The sequence below is a fragment of the Nanorana parkeri genome, unplaced genomic scaffold (assembly GCF_000935625.1).
Source record: "Nanorana parkeri isolate BGI_ZX_2015 unplaced genomic scaffold, ASM93562v1 scaffold153, whole genome shotgun sequence".
Classification (NCBI taxonomy): domain Eukaryota; kingdom Metazoa; phylum Chordata; class Amphibia; order Anura; family Dicroglossidae; genus Nanorana; species Nanorana parkeri.
In genome coordinates, this window is record NW_017306421.1 from 332,907 (window position 1) to 346,146 (window position 13,240).

Here is a 13,240-nt window from a genome sequence, read left to right on the forward strand (position 1 = left end):
TGATCTCTCTATAACAGGTCAGCTGACATGTGGTGCCTTGGCTGTCTAATATGGGAAGTCTTTAATGGCCCTCTCCCTCGCCCAACTGCTCTACGTTCACTCGGAAAGGTCAGTGTTATGTATATGAAACATGGAATCGTTTTGATTCCTTTTGTCACATATGATGGCTCTTTTCACACATGCTTTGACTCTTACTCCTCTGTACAAATGCAACAAGTGATATGTACATATTGTATGGTAGAAGTAGAGACTTTTTTTATTGCAAGGGATACAATTATGCTGCAAAACAAAATAGGGAAGCATCAACACTGCAAACGCAATGTATAAAGCCCATTAACCCATATCTACCAATCAGAGCTTTCACTAATCGGATTACAGTAGACTAAAATTTCATCGGCTGCTTTGGTTTCTGCCTTTTCCACCATTGCTCTTTGTAGCCAGAAACACATTATGTCCTAATTTTAAAGACATATTTTTATATTTATTTTTAATCATGGTTTAAGAATGGAAATGTAGTCTCAACATTTTATTTATTGACATAATTTACAGTAAGGCCATTAAACATTACTCTTGAACACTTTTTTCAGCCCTCTGTAGAAAGGGTTAAATATCATTGTTCTTTTATATCTGCAGATCCCCAAATCACTGGTGCCTCACTACTGTGAACTCGTTGGTGCCAACCCTAAAATGCGCCCCAACCCAGCCCGATTCCTCCAGAACTGCCGAGCCCCTGGTGGGTTCTTCTGCAACAGCTTTGTGGAGACCAATCTGTTCCTGGAAGAGATACAGGTTAGTTACCGCTTGACCATGACTTAGCGTTTGTCAAGTCTTTCCTCTGTTTGTCTTTTCCACTCCGTATTTGCAATGTTGTTTAAATATGCAGTAAAACTAAAATGCAGGTTGCCTTACATACACTTGGAATATATTCAGTTCATACCTTGCAAATTAATAGTCCACGCTCAGAGGATCCTGCTGTCAGTAGAGTCTATGCCGTCCTGGGCAAGGTTTCGGGTTCCAGCAATTTTCATGGTGCACATTCAGGGTGGAGAACGGCCAGGCAGATTTACAGCAGACCGTGTCTGGACCCGGGGACAGTGGCCTCTCCATCCAAAGGTGTTCTAGTACCAGTGGCGGCTCTAGACTTTGCGAGGCCTTAGGCGAAACTTAAAAATGAGGCCCCACTCAGGCCCATAATGAGAAAAAATGCAAGCGATAAAAATGAAAGGTATAAAGAGAACTACAACTCCCAGCAATACTCTCTAAAGAAATGCAGAATAGTAACGACTATAGGGGACTACAACTCCCAGGAGTACCCTCGACAGAAATGCAGCATGGTAACGGATATAGAGAACTACAACTCCCAGCAATAATCTCTAAAGAAATGCAGAATAGTAACGACTATAGGAGACTACAACTCAGCAATACTCTCGACAGAAAAATGCAGAATAGTAATGGCTATAGGGGACTACAACTCCCAGCAATACTCTCGAACTTGCGGGCCAGACGGATGGTCGGCGGTTGCCCCCCTATCTCAATGCAGACTTGGTGGCCAGTGGAGGGGAGGGGTCAGAGCAGAGGGTCCTCACGATGACCCACACAGCAGGATGTGGCTGCCGGCGATGGTACATACAGCTGTGTCCCTCAGTGTCACAGACTTTACTGCAGTTCATTGTACAAAGTTTTTTTTACAAAGAACTGCAGTAAAGTCTGTGACACTGAGGGGCACAGCTGTATGTAGTTGCGTCATACTGTTACTACACTGCCGGACCTGCTGGTGGCAGAGGCAGTGAGTGGGACTCTGGAACGGGACTCTGGAGCAGCACTTAGACACCCCCCTCCCCCTCGGATCCGCCACTGCTCTCCACAAGGCCGCCACTCACCAGTAATATGAAGGCCGCTTCTCGAGGGCGGGAGCTGGCAGAAGAAAGCAGATCATGAAGGACCAGCTGGTGCCGCCGACGTCTGCATCCGCGTCTGAAGGTAAACTCCGCCCTCCCAGCCAGATTGAGAGCCTCGTGCGGTGGATGGGAGGGGTGAGGTATCTTCTCATTGGCTGGTGGGCGGAGCTCCAGAAGACCGAGTGGATTGACCGAGGAAACGGATGAGCTCTCAGCCATGTCGCTGTCAAACGTAGAGTCTCCGTTTGACAGTGACAGGTCTGAGAGCTCATAACGCTACTTGGCTGCCAGGGAGGTGATGTGCCGACAGGGCAAACTAGGTGGCCGCGAGGCCTAAGGCGACCGCCTAATTTGACTAATTAGAGAGCCGCCTCTGTCTAGTACATATCTGAGTTGAAGACATTGGATGTGGATTTTCTAGTTTTTGGTTTCATCAGGAAGCTGGACAGATTTATCTCCATAATGCGGTACCTGGCAGTGAATGCAGCAGGTGCCTTGGTGGGGCCATAGTATCAGTATGCCCTTATCTATGGTTTTTCTGTACTAAGTTTTTACCATGCCTACTTCAAAGGATAGAGGTTAAGAGCATTCTAGTCATTCTCATAGCTCCGAAATGTTCTTGGAGACTGTGGTACACCGACCTCGTTCGTCTGTTAGTGATGCTCCATGGCTTCTACCAGAAAGACTGCATTTGTTCTCTCAAGGACTCATCTTCCACCCTGTTTCTCTTATGTTAGCTTTGACTGCCCTGTTGTTGGACCCCAGGTTCTGACAGACGCAGGAATATCAGATTCATTTATCCCGAACATGCTGAAAGCTCGTAAACCTAGTTTATGCAACGTTTATCATCGAAACTAAAGGTCTTATTTTTACGTGTAAGTCTCTGGGGGTTTCCCAACGTGGCTTTTCAGGGGCCATGTTCTTTCTTTACTTCGGTTGGGGGTAGAATAACATTTGGTCGTTAGTGACATCAAAGGTTAGGTGTCTACCCTGTCCATTCTTTTTCAACATCCTTTGGTTAACAATTCGCTGATTCCTACTTCCATTCAAAGGGTTACAAACATCCCCATGGTGAAAGTCCCGATTCCCTAAGTGGAGAAGATACATGAGAGAGGCCACACACCCTGTTCTATGTCCCTCCCATCTCCTTCTGATCAGATCCTTCATTGGCAGTACCCCATACTCAGATGTTGTAGGCTCCACAGAGGTGTCTGTTCAGTAGCCTCTTTACTTTACACAACATGATTGCCAGCCTCGAAATTCACCGCTCCCAAGCAAATGTCAGTAGCGTTCCGCCCTGGGTGCACACCACATGCCTCTTCATGCCCACCAGTATAACTAGAAAAGAAAGAAGACCAAGCCACACATCAGGAAGTCTTTGCTAATAAAAACTATTGAAACAGATGATCCAGGCCCAGACTGGCTTCTCCCTCTCCCTTCCCTTGTGTTTTATGCAGTAAGTGTGTTAAAGGACACTGGAGGAGGACAGTTTATATTTGTAAAACACGGGTGTTTAATTATGTAATCATTCACCACATAGAATACCTCATTTTATATATTTTTTTTGCCTGATATCTGCCTCTCCACTGTCTGTCTCTCCACTGTCTGTATCTGGAATTCCAGTTGTACTTCGGCACATCCTCGTAGCAGTAGCAACATCATTTTTCTGTTGGTTGATTCAATAAGGTCTGCTGTTGAGCACATTGCATACTTTTAAATTGTCTTTTGTAAGAGTTGATTTATTACTTTAAAGTGACATTAAACCCTCAGATTTTTTAACATAAACCAATACTGTAATGTGTGCCTTACTGTAATCTATGGTAGTTTCCCTTCTCTGTGCTGCTCTTCCTTTTAAATCCTCATGTCTTCTCATGCTTGGGGAGAACTTCCCTTTGCAGCTCAGGGCCTCTGCCTGTAGTGCTGGCTCAGATTACAAGCCTATACAAATGGATACACAGACACCGTATATCCATTCCTGAGACAAGGCAGTCTGCTGCAAAACAGAAGTTCTGCAGAGCATGAGAACAGATACAGATTTAAAAGGAAGAACAGCAAAGAGAAGGAAAACAACCATGGATTACAGTAAGGCACACATTACAGTATTGGTGTATGTTAAAAAATCTGAGGGTTTAATGTCACTTTAATGCCATTGTGCCTGTTAAAACCAGAAGATGTTTCCAATCATGTCTAGTAATAGAGTTTTCCAATCAGAACAGTTGCTGTTATTTATTTATTTTGCTTTTTTTTTTATCTTCCTTCTCTTGAAATTGTGCTTGTATTTTTACATTTTATTTTACAAACACACATATATTTTATTTAAAAAGCCAATTTCTTACTCTGTGTTGTAGCTGCAGCACTGGCACTGCATACCATTTGTATAGGTGTGTTCTTGATGTACTTTTTACATTTTAATTTTTAGTATTTGTTTCATTAACACTTTATTTTGCACAGATTAAAGACCCTGCTGAACGACAGACGTTTTTTGAACAGCTCAGTGAAAATCTGGACTCTTTTCCTGAAGATTTCTGTCGCCATAAAATCCTTCCGCAGCTTCTTACAGCCTTCGAATTTGGCAGCGCTGGCGCTGTTATCCTAACGCCCTTATTTAAGGTGAGCTTTTTGCAGATTTTTCCCTGATTGACGGGATGTGCATTGCACTTTACCCTGGTGTCTTTTTGACTGGTGACGTTATTCAGAAGATGGTGGTGGACATATAGTGCACATCCAATTAATCAAGGGATGCACTGCACCACACCAGTTAAGATGGGAGTAGAGTATGTATGAAGGATATAACTGGTCATCTTAATTAAAAGAAGAGTTACTAGGGAGGTGATCTTACCACAGTGTGCTTTCTCTATTAGTATAGCAACACTTCCTGTATGGTTTTTCTGGGAAAATGTTGCATCTGGCAGAATGAAAACAAAGGCAAACTGACAGTGCCTTTGTTACAGTTGTGGCATAATGCTTTCTCAATGTGATATCTGGATTAGGGATGCACCCATACCGGTTTCTCTTGATCGAATACGTGTACCAATATTTTTCTATCGGTACTGGTCGATACCGGCATCTCGAGTTAGCGTGGGTCCAGTTTCCCAGCCAATCAGGAAGCTGGGCAGCGGGTCATGACCCATCACCCGGCTTGCTGATTGCCTAAGAAGCCAGCTTCATGCTCCCTAGCGACACTGTAGGGCAGCCTGGCTTCCTTAGTCAGGAAGCCAGGCTGCCCGCAGTGTCGCTAGGCAGCGTGAAGCCGGCTTCCCAGCCAATCAGGAAGCCGGCAGGCGGGTCCTGAATCCAGCTCCATGCTCCCTCACGGCACTGCCGGTCAGAGGGAGTCCAAAACATCTCTGCCTCGAGGTGCGGGTATGGCAGAGATCTTTGGTGGTGTATATGCTCAACTTTGGACTTTGTATTGAAATCACTACAATAAAATTGGATTTGATGGATACCGGTTATGTGCGGAGGATTCTGGAAGTATAGTTTGGGAGTTGAGAGCACACTTTAGCTTGCGCCGGGTGCATGTCCTGACTTGCAGTCAGAGATGGAAGCGGAGTGGTGAGTCCTGGTGGTTTTAGAAATAAAATATGTTGCCAATCTTTTGAAAAATAGTGGCAAATTATCACCAATACAGCATGATTGGCAAAAGCAAAGACATCATTGCCACAAAGTCGTCTGATGACAGCATCAGTTGTTCACCGTAGCTCCTGCTTATGAAAGGGTTTAAATGAGTGCCTTACTTGGTTATAGCTGTCATTTGTACCCGATAAGCATCTGGCTCATACTGATTTTGCTTCGATACTTTCCATCTGCTATAAGGGAACTTATCTGTGCTTTCACTAGAGTCACTGAAGCTTATAAATTTAAGTTTATGGAAGTGAGATAAGACGTAACATATTCTCCTCTTCTCTTATAGATTGGAAAGTTTTTGAATGCCGAAGAATATCAACAAAAGATCATTCCCATCATTGTTAAAATGTTCTCCTCCACAGATAGAGCCATGAGAATACGACTCCTGCAGCAGGTAAGTACTGGTTCTTGCTGGTCTAATTTAGTCAGGTACTCCACACGTAATGTGGAGTCAGGTACTCCACACGTAAATTGTTTTTTCAAACTAAGTATATATCTTATCTATTGGCAACTGGCATTGATGTAGCAATTTAGCATAGTGTAGATTTCTGTTTTCTACTGCTGATTGCATTTGATCTTTTTCGGGCTGCAACCAACTAATCGATTAATCAATAATGAGATTGTTGTCAACTATTTTCATTATCGATTAGTTGTTTGGATTCCCTAACTTTCTTCCATGCTGGGCGGAGGGCACAGCAAGCAGTGGGCTGGTGCAATAGCCAGCATGCTATTGGCCATTTCAATAGCAGGCTGGCTATTGCATCCGCCCACTATATGCTGTATTTACATTCAGCCGCCGTCTTCAGAATCTTGCCACAGGCAGCTGTTATTCCCTGGCTGAAGCTATTCAAGCGCCATGTGCTTACAATAGAATTTATATATTTTTTTTAAATGATAAAAGGTGGGAAAAGTAATTTTTGGTTTCAGCCTGACAAATTCTGCTGCAGGAGGTACGTTGCAGTGCCAATGGCACCCCAAACGAGCCTCCCACCCACAGTGTGATCGCCCGCAGTGGAACACACGGTACCGTGCCTTTATGTTTGTAACACTGTATTTGTGAATTTTATTCTAAAAAAATAATCGGACAACTAATCGATTATGAAAATAATCCTTAGTTGCAGCCCTAATCTTTTTTACCTTTTTTATTTTGCATGAGGCAGATGGAGAATTTCATCCAGTACTTAAATGAACCAACAGTCAATACACAGATCTTCCCGCATGTGGTCCATGGATTTACGGATACAAATCCTGCAATCCGGGAACAGACCGTGAAGGTAATGCCAATATGGTGATGTTATCTGTTGTTTGTAATATATATATATATATATATGCTTTGAACACTTTAATTTAGTCTTTCAGTAAATTTAGGCAGCATGTTCCATGCAGCATTACTGCTTTTCTCATTGATGCACAGTTGTGGATTAGTCTATTTACTATTCAGCCATTAAGAACAGTTAGCTTCTCTTTGATGTCCTCCCTATCAAGCCACAATGTGAATAGTTGAAAGGAGAACTCCCACCCAAAATGATTGCTGTAGTTATGGTAGCAAGATGATTGGGATCCAATTTTCTTGTTGATTTCAGGACATTTTACATTGTCATTGGGCTGGTACATAAGTTTCCCATGCAGACATAGGGGTAGTCATGATCAGATCATAGGGAGTGGATAGAAGGGGAAATCCTCTGCACACCTTGCAGCAATCAAGGCCTATGTAGACAATGGTGTTTGTAGTGATGAACACGGATGGCACCGTGCAGACACAATGTAGGAAGAGGAATCACCAGCACTCAGTAGAATAACCCAACCTGTCCATTTATTGGACATAGACATCACACAGTCACAAGAGCCTGGCTCTTGTGATTGTGTGATGTCTATATCCAATAAATGGACATGTTGGATGATTCTACTGAGTGCTGGTGATTCCACTTCCTACAGATCATAGGGAGGACATTTCAATACATTTACAATTTTACAGAGGCAAATAACGGTTACTTTCTAGGTCCTCCAAACGCAAACCCACATTTCTGGTGAGATATATGTTTTTAAAGTGAAGCTGTACTAAGTATAACATCCCTAAACTGCCAGAAAGCTAGAGATGCCGGCACAAATAGCCATACACCATGAAGAGCATTCTGTGAGCATCAAAGCTCAGGTAGCTCTAATAAGTGAATAGCAGATTCCATTCCCGTTTCTCATATCTTACTATTGGTCAGTAAGACTGTCTCTATCACAAGTATGCCATAGCAATTGCCATGGTAGGGGGTGAGGTGTAGGATAAATTCTGGAACTAAAGTGCCTGTTTGCATACTAAAGGTCAACAAATGTTAAGGCTGAAGGAGCTCTGCATGTATGTAACCATGTGTGCTGGCAGTTTAGGGGAGTATAAGTCAGCAAAGACTCACTTCAAGGCTGTGAATCCAATTTCAGTCTTAACAAAACCATAATTTTTCTCTATTCTCCATTGAGGGAAACGGCTCTGAAGACTTCTGAGATGTAGGGTTATGCTGCTGCCCCCAGGAGAAATGGGCACTAGGCGCAAAAATATAAAGCCTGCCACTGTAAGGACAACCCCCTCCCACCTCACACATGTCAGTTTTGCTTAGTATCCTCACGAAAATGGATATGTCCTTCTCTTCTGGTTTATTATTTTAGTTTGTTTTGTTCCTGCATTGAGATTCCGCTATAAAAAAGTTGCTAGTTGATTCATAATGATTGTTATGATCATTACAGCTCGCGGTATACTGAGATCGCTGCAGCCGGGACGGATCCCGAACATTACTGTGGAGATCCACCCAGCTGCGTGAGTGACAGCTGGCTCTGCCTATCTAGAGGCAGAGCCAGCTGTACCCGCCCCCTCCCCGGTTCGTTCCGCAAGTCAGCGATGGAGGGGGGGGGGGGGAATCCCTGCAGGGAGCCCTGAATGACAGTCACCTCTCTCTGCAGGGACGTGATCGAGAATCGGTCAATGATCGTGATCGAGTGACGGTGTGTTCGCTCACTTCCCGATCTATTGAGCCGACGTGTGACAGTCTCATTGTCACACGTCGGCTCGAAATATGAGGTTGAGTGAAAATCACTCACCTCATAGTTCTCCTTTTTAAGGCTCTTAGATCTTCTACTCAAAACATTTATCACCGTACCTCCAAGGTATATTTTTGCTGATTTCCCCATGGGCTTTTTCTTGTTTGTGTACTCTCTTTCCTTCATCTGGGGATTCCATCAGTGTTTAGCTCTCAGTACCATAATGGTCAGATATCTGCCTTGTCTGCCCTTTTTGAACATCCTCTTGCTTCATACTTTTATATAGAGAATTGCACGCGTGGTTCCTCCTGTTAGGTCTCCCCTTCCTTCGTGGGACTTAAATTTGGTTTTATCTGTTCTACAGAAACCTCCTTTTGAACCTATTTGAGGTATTTCTTTGTCTTTGTTGGCCAAAAGGGTTGCCTTTCTTGTCGCCATTAGCTCGGCTACAACGGTTTCTGAGTTGCCTGCTTTGTATTGCTGAGAACCCTATTTGGTTCCTCATACGGACAAGGTTGTTTTGAGACCTTGCCTTTTTACCCAAAGTGGTTTCAGCCATGTGATCTCAATGAAGACATTGTCCAGCTCCTGTTCATTCTAAGGAAAGTTGTCTTCGTTGCTCGGATGTTGCAAGAGCAGATTCCTTTAGACGGTCAGATTGTTTTGTTTTCCTACCAGAATGTCTTATAAAGGTTGTTCAGCTTTCATTCATTCTTATGAATTGTTTGATAGGGTTCCTCCTTTTCCTGTTTCTGCTCATTCTACTGGCACATTTAGTACTCGGGCATTTCATACTCGGGCTTCTGTTGCTCAGATTTGCATACTGCAACTTGGCCTTCTGTTCACACTTTTGCAAAGTTTTATAAGGTTGATGTGTCTGCCTCTTTGATGCTAGTTTTGGCAGAAAACCTCTTCAGATGGCTGTTTGATTATTGACAGTTCTTTTTTGTTGAACTGGTTTGTGGTTGTGGTGCCAGCCCCTCTGTTTTGGACTGCTTTTGAATGTCCCTACATCTCATTATTCTTCAGAGCTGTATCCTTCAATGGACGATAGAGAAAATAGCTTAATATCCTTTTCTCTGAGTCCATTGAAGCACACAGCTCCCTCCCTTCATTTCCCTTCATACTGCTTATGGCAGGTGGGAGTGGTTATGTTCTTTAAGTAGCAGGCTTTACATTTTTTTTAGGGCTGGTACTGATTAAAAATTTTCGTGTTCGATTAATCGAAATGTTTTTTAATCGATTTAATTTTGATTAATTATAACGCACACACAGATCCAACTACATTGGCCTATACACATACAGCACAGCAATGAAGTAATAAAATGAACTAGGATCACACTAATCCAGCACGTGTGGGGTAACTCAGAATAATATTGTGCTGGATTAGTGTGATCCTAGTTCGTTTTATTACTTCATTGCTGTGCTGTATGTGTATAGGCCAATGCCTTGGCTGGCGCTCGTGCAGAACAAATTTCTTGGGCAAACCTCTTAGTTGTAACAAAACCGGAAGTCAGGCGGTCGCAGAACTCGATAAGTTCTCAGTGCCGACAGATCACCGGCCCAAGTGGCTCCGTCGGCTAACTTGCCTTCGTTAGCCGACGGAGCCACTTAGGGAAGGAGTCCGGTGACGTCGATGTCCGTGACGACACCGGGACTCCCGGAAGACCCGGAAGGCGGCGGAGAGGTGAGTTTTTCAATTACTGACCATAATTTTTTTGCCTTGTGTCCATTTCTCCTGGTGGCAGCAGCATAACCCTATGTCCCAGAATTCTTCAGAGCTGTGTCCCTCAATAGACTCCAACAAAAAAATGTTATGGTAAGAACAAAATCGTATTTGTACTGCCTAATGAAATCCTCTTGCAGTCTTTCATTGCGTTGAGGCTTCGACCTTTCTTAAATTAGTCAAAACACTAGAAGATGGCGTCAATCATCTTTCATATATCTTACTACACTAAACTGAAAATCAATTGAGTGGGGCTGCTAGTTCTGTGCAATGATTGCTGCATGCATTATGTTTTATCAGAGGAAACATTTAATTGCAGAATGACTGCATTGCTAACTTTTGATTTTACCCGTCTCGTATATCTTGTGTTGTTGTAACATTATCCATTCAAGCTAATTCTTATTTCCCTTTATTTAGTCCATGTTGCTTCTGGCTCCTAAACTAAATGAAAACAACTTAAATGTGGAGTTGATGAAGCATTTTGCTCGGCTTCAGGCACGGGACGATCAGGGGCCGATCCGGTGCAACACAACTGTGTGTTTAGGCAAGATTGCTTCCTACTTCAATCCCATTGTAAGTAAAGGTTTTACTATGCTATTATGTGTATTTATATTTCCGTTATGACACGTATAATACATTTTAAGGGTTTGATTCATCAATTTCTCAATCAAATTATTACTATTAACGTAATGAGGTCTATTTATAAATGTTTTCACACAACTTTCCGCTGACATCATCACATTTGTCTAATTGGATTCAATTGGAAGAATGTTTGGATCCTGGGTGAAAGTTGTGTCAACCTTTTGTGAAAACATTTATAAATAAACTCCAATGTTTGTCGAGCCAATAGTCACTGCAGTCAGCTGAGTCTGCTGGTGTATGTATGGGCAGCCTAAAGGGAATCTATCAGCCATTTAAAGTGTATTTCCATTTTCGCAGGCAAAATTGAGAAAACCCGCGCAATGTTTGGTATGCGTTTCTATTCACATAGTATATTGAGAAACACTTTTTTTGTTTGTTTGTAACAAAGTGTTTATTGGGTTTTCACAAAATGGAATGGGACATTTCACATAGGGTTCAGTGCATAAACATTCACATAATAATAAAACATGAATAATAAAGTGTAAATTGGTTACAGGCACTATGTGGATATCTTATGGTTGACAGAAAGTAAGCATGAGAAGAAAGAAGAGGAGGGGAAAGGGAGAAGCAGATAGTAAATCCATCGGTGTAGGAAATTACCAGTTGAGCGGTGGGGGGGGCTGGGTGGGGACACCCACCTCGCCCCTCGTCATCCAAGGAGTCTCTAGAGAGGTCTAAGGGTTTCTACATCTAATTCAGGGTGTTTATATGAAATCCAAGGCTCCCAAACCTTTAAAAACTTAGTATGAGTGTCTGTTAGAATACCAGATAGTCTTACTAACTTGCCTTCGTTAGCCGACGGAGCCACTTAGGGAAGGAGTCCGGTGACGTCGATGTCCGTGACGACACCGGGACTCCCGGAAGACCCGGAAGGCGGCGGAGAGGTGAGTTTTTCAATTACTGACCATAATTTTTTTGCCTTGTGTCCATTTCTCCTGGTGGCAGCAGCATAACCCTATGTCCCAGAATTCTTCAGAGCTGTGTCCCTCAATAGACTCCAACAAAAAAATGTTATGGTAAGAACAAAATCGTATTTGTACTGCCTAATGAAATCCTCTTGCAGTCTTTCATTGCGTTGAGGCTTCGACCTTTCTTAAATTAGTCAAAACACTAGAAGATGGCGTCAATCATCTTTCATATATCTTACTACACTAAACTGAAAATCAATTGAGTGGGGCTGCTAGTTCTGTGCAATGATTGCTGCATGCATTATGTTTTATCAGAGGAAACATTTAATTGCAGAATGACTGCATTGCTAACTTTTGATTTTACCCGTCTCGTATATCTTGTGTTGTTGTAACATTATCCATTCAAGCTAATTCTTATTTCCCTTTATTTAGTCCATGTTGCTTCTGGCTCCTAAACTAAATGAAAACAACTTAAATGTGGAGTTGATGAAGCATTTTGCTCGGCTTCAGGCACGGGACGATCAGGGGCCGATCCGGTGCAACACAACTGTGTGTTTAGGCAAGATTGCTTCCTACTTCAATCCCATTGTAAGTAAAGGTTTTACTATGCTATTATGTGTATTTATATTTCCGTTATGACACGTATAATACATTTTAAGGGTTTGATTCATCAATTTCTCAATCAAATTATTACTATTAACGTAATGAGGTCTATTTATAAATGTTTTCACACAACTTTCCGCTGACATCATCACATTTGTCTAATTGGATTCAATTGGAAGAATGTTTGGATCCTGGGTGAAAGTTGTGTCAACCTTTTGTGAAAACATTTATAAATAAACTCCAATGTTTGTCGAGCCAATAGTCACTGCAGTCAGCTGAGTCTGCTGGTGTATGTATGGGCAGCCTAAAGGGAATCTATCAGCCATTTAAAGTGTATTTCCATTTTCGCAGGCAAAATTGAGAAAACCCGCGCAATGTTTGGTATGCGTTTCTATTCACATAGTATATTGAGAAACACTTTTTTTGTTTGTTTGTAACAAAGTGTTTATTGGGTTTTCACAAAATGGAATGGGACATTTCACATAGGGTTCAGTGCATAAACATTCACATAATAATAAAACATGAATAATAAAGTGTAAATTGGTTACAGGCACTATGTGGATATCTTATGGTTGACAGAAAGTAAGCATGAGAAGAAAGAAGAGGAGGGGAAAGGGAGAAGCAGATAGTAAATCCATCGGTGTAGGAAATTACCAGTTGAGCGGTGGGGGGGGCTGGGTGGGGACACCCACCTCGCCCCTCGTCATCCAAGGAGTCTCTAGAGAGGTCTAAGGGTTTCTACATCTAATTCAGGGTGTTTATATGAAATCCAAGGCTCCCAAACCTTTAAAAACTTAGTATGAGTGTCTGTTAGA

General features: G+C 42.5%; 1 protein-coding gene across 1 annotated transcript in view; it reads left to right on the top strand.

Moving 5' to 3' along the window:
- Nucleotides 1-13,240, top strand: part of SCYL1 (SCY1 like pseudokinase 1) — a 34,929-nt gene that overhangs the window by 9,338 nt on the left and 12,351 nt on the right. Inside the window, exons 5-10 of the mRNA XM_018554324.1 lie at nucleotides 18-108; nucleotides 634-789; nucleotides 4,350-4,508; nucleotides 5,812-5,919; nucleotides 6,686-6,799; nucleotides 10,690-10,845. Coding sequence (XP_018409826.1) covers nucleotides 18-108; nucleotides 634-789; nucleotides 4,350-4,508; nucleotides 5,812-5,919; nucleotides 6,686-6,799; nucleotides 10,690-10,845 — 784 coding nt within the window. The remainder of the gene's footprint in view (nucleotides 1-17; nucleotides 109-633; nucleotides 790-4,349; nucleotides 4,509-5,811; nucleotides 5,920-6,685; nucleotides 6,800-10,689; nucleotides 10,846-13,240) is intronic.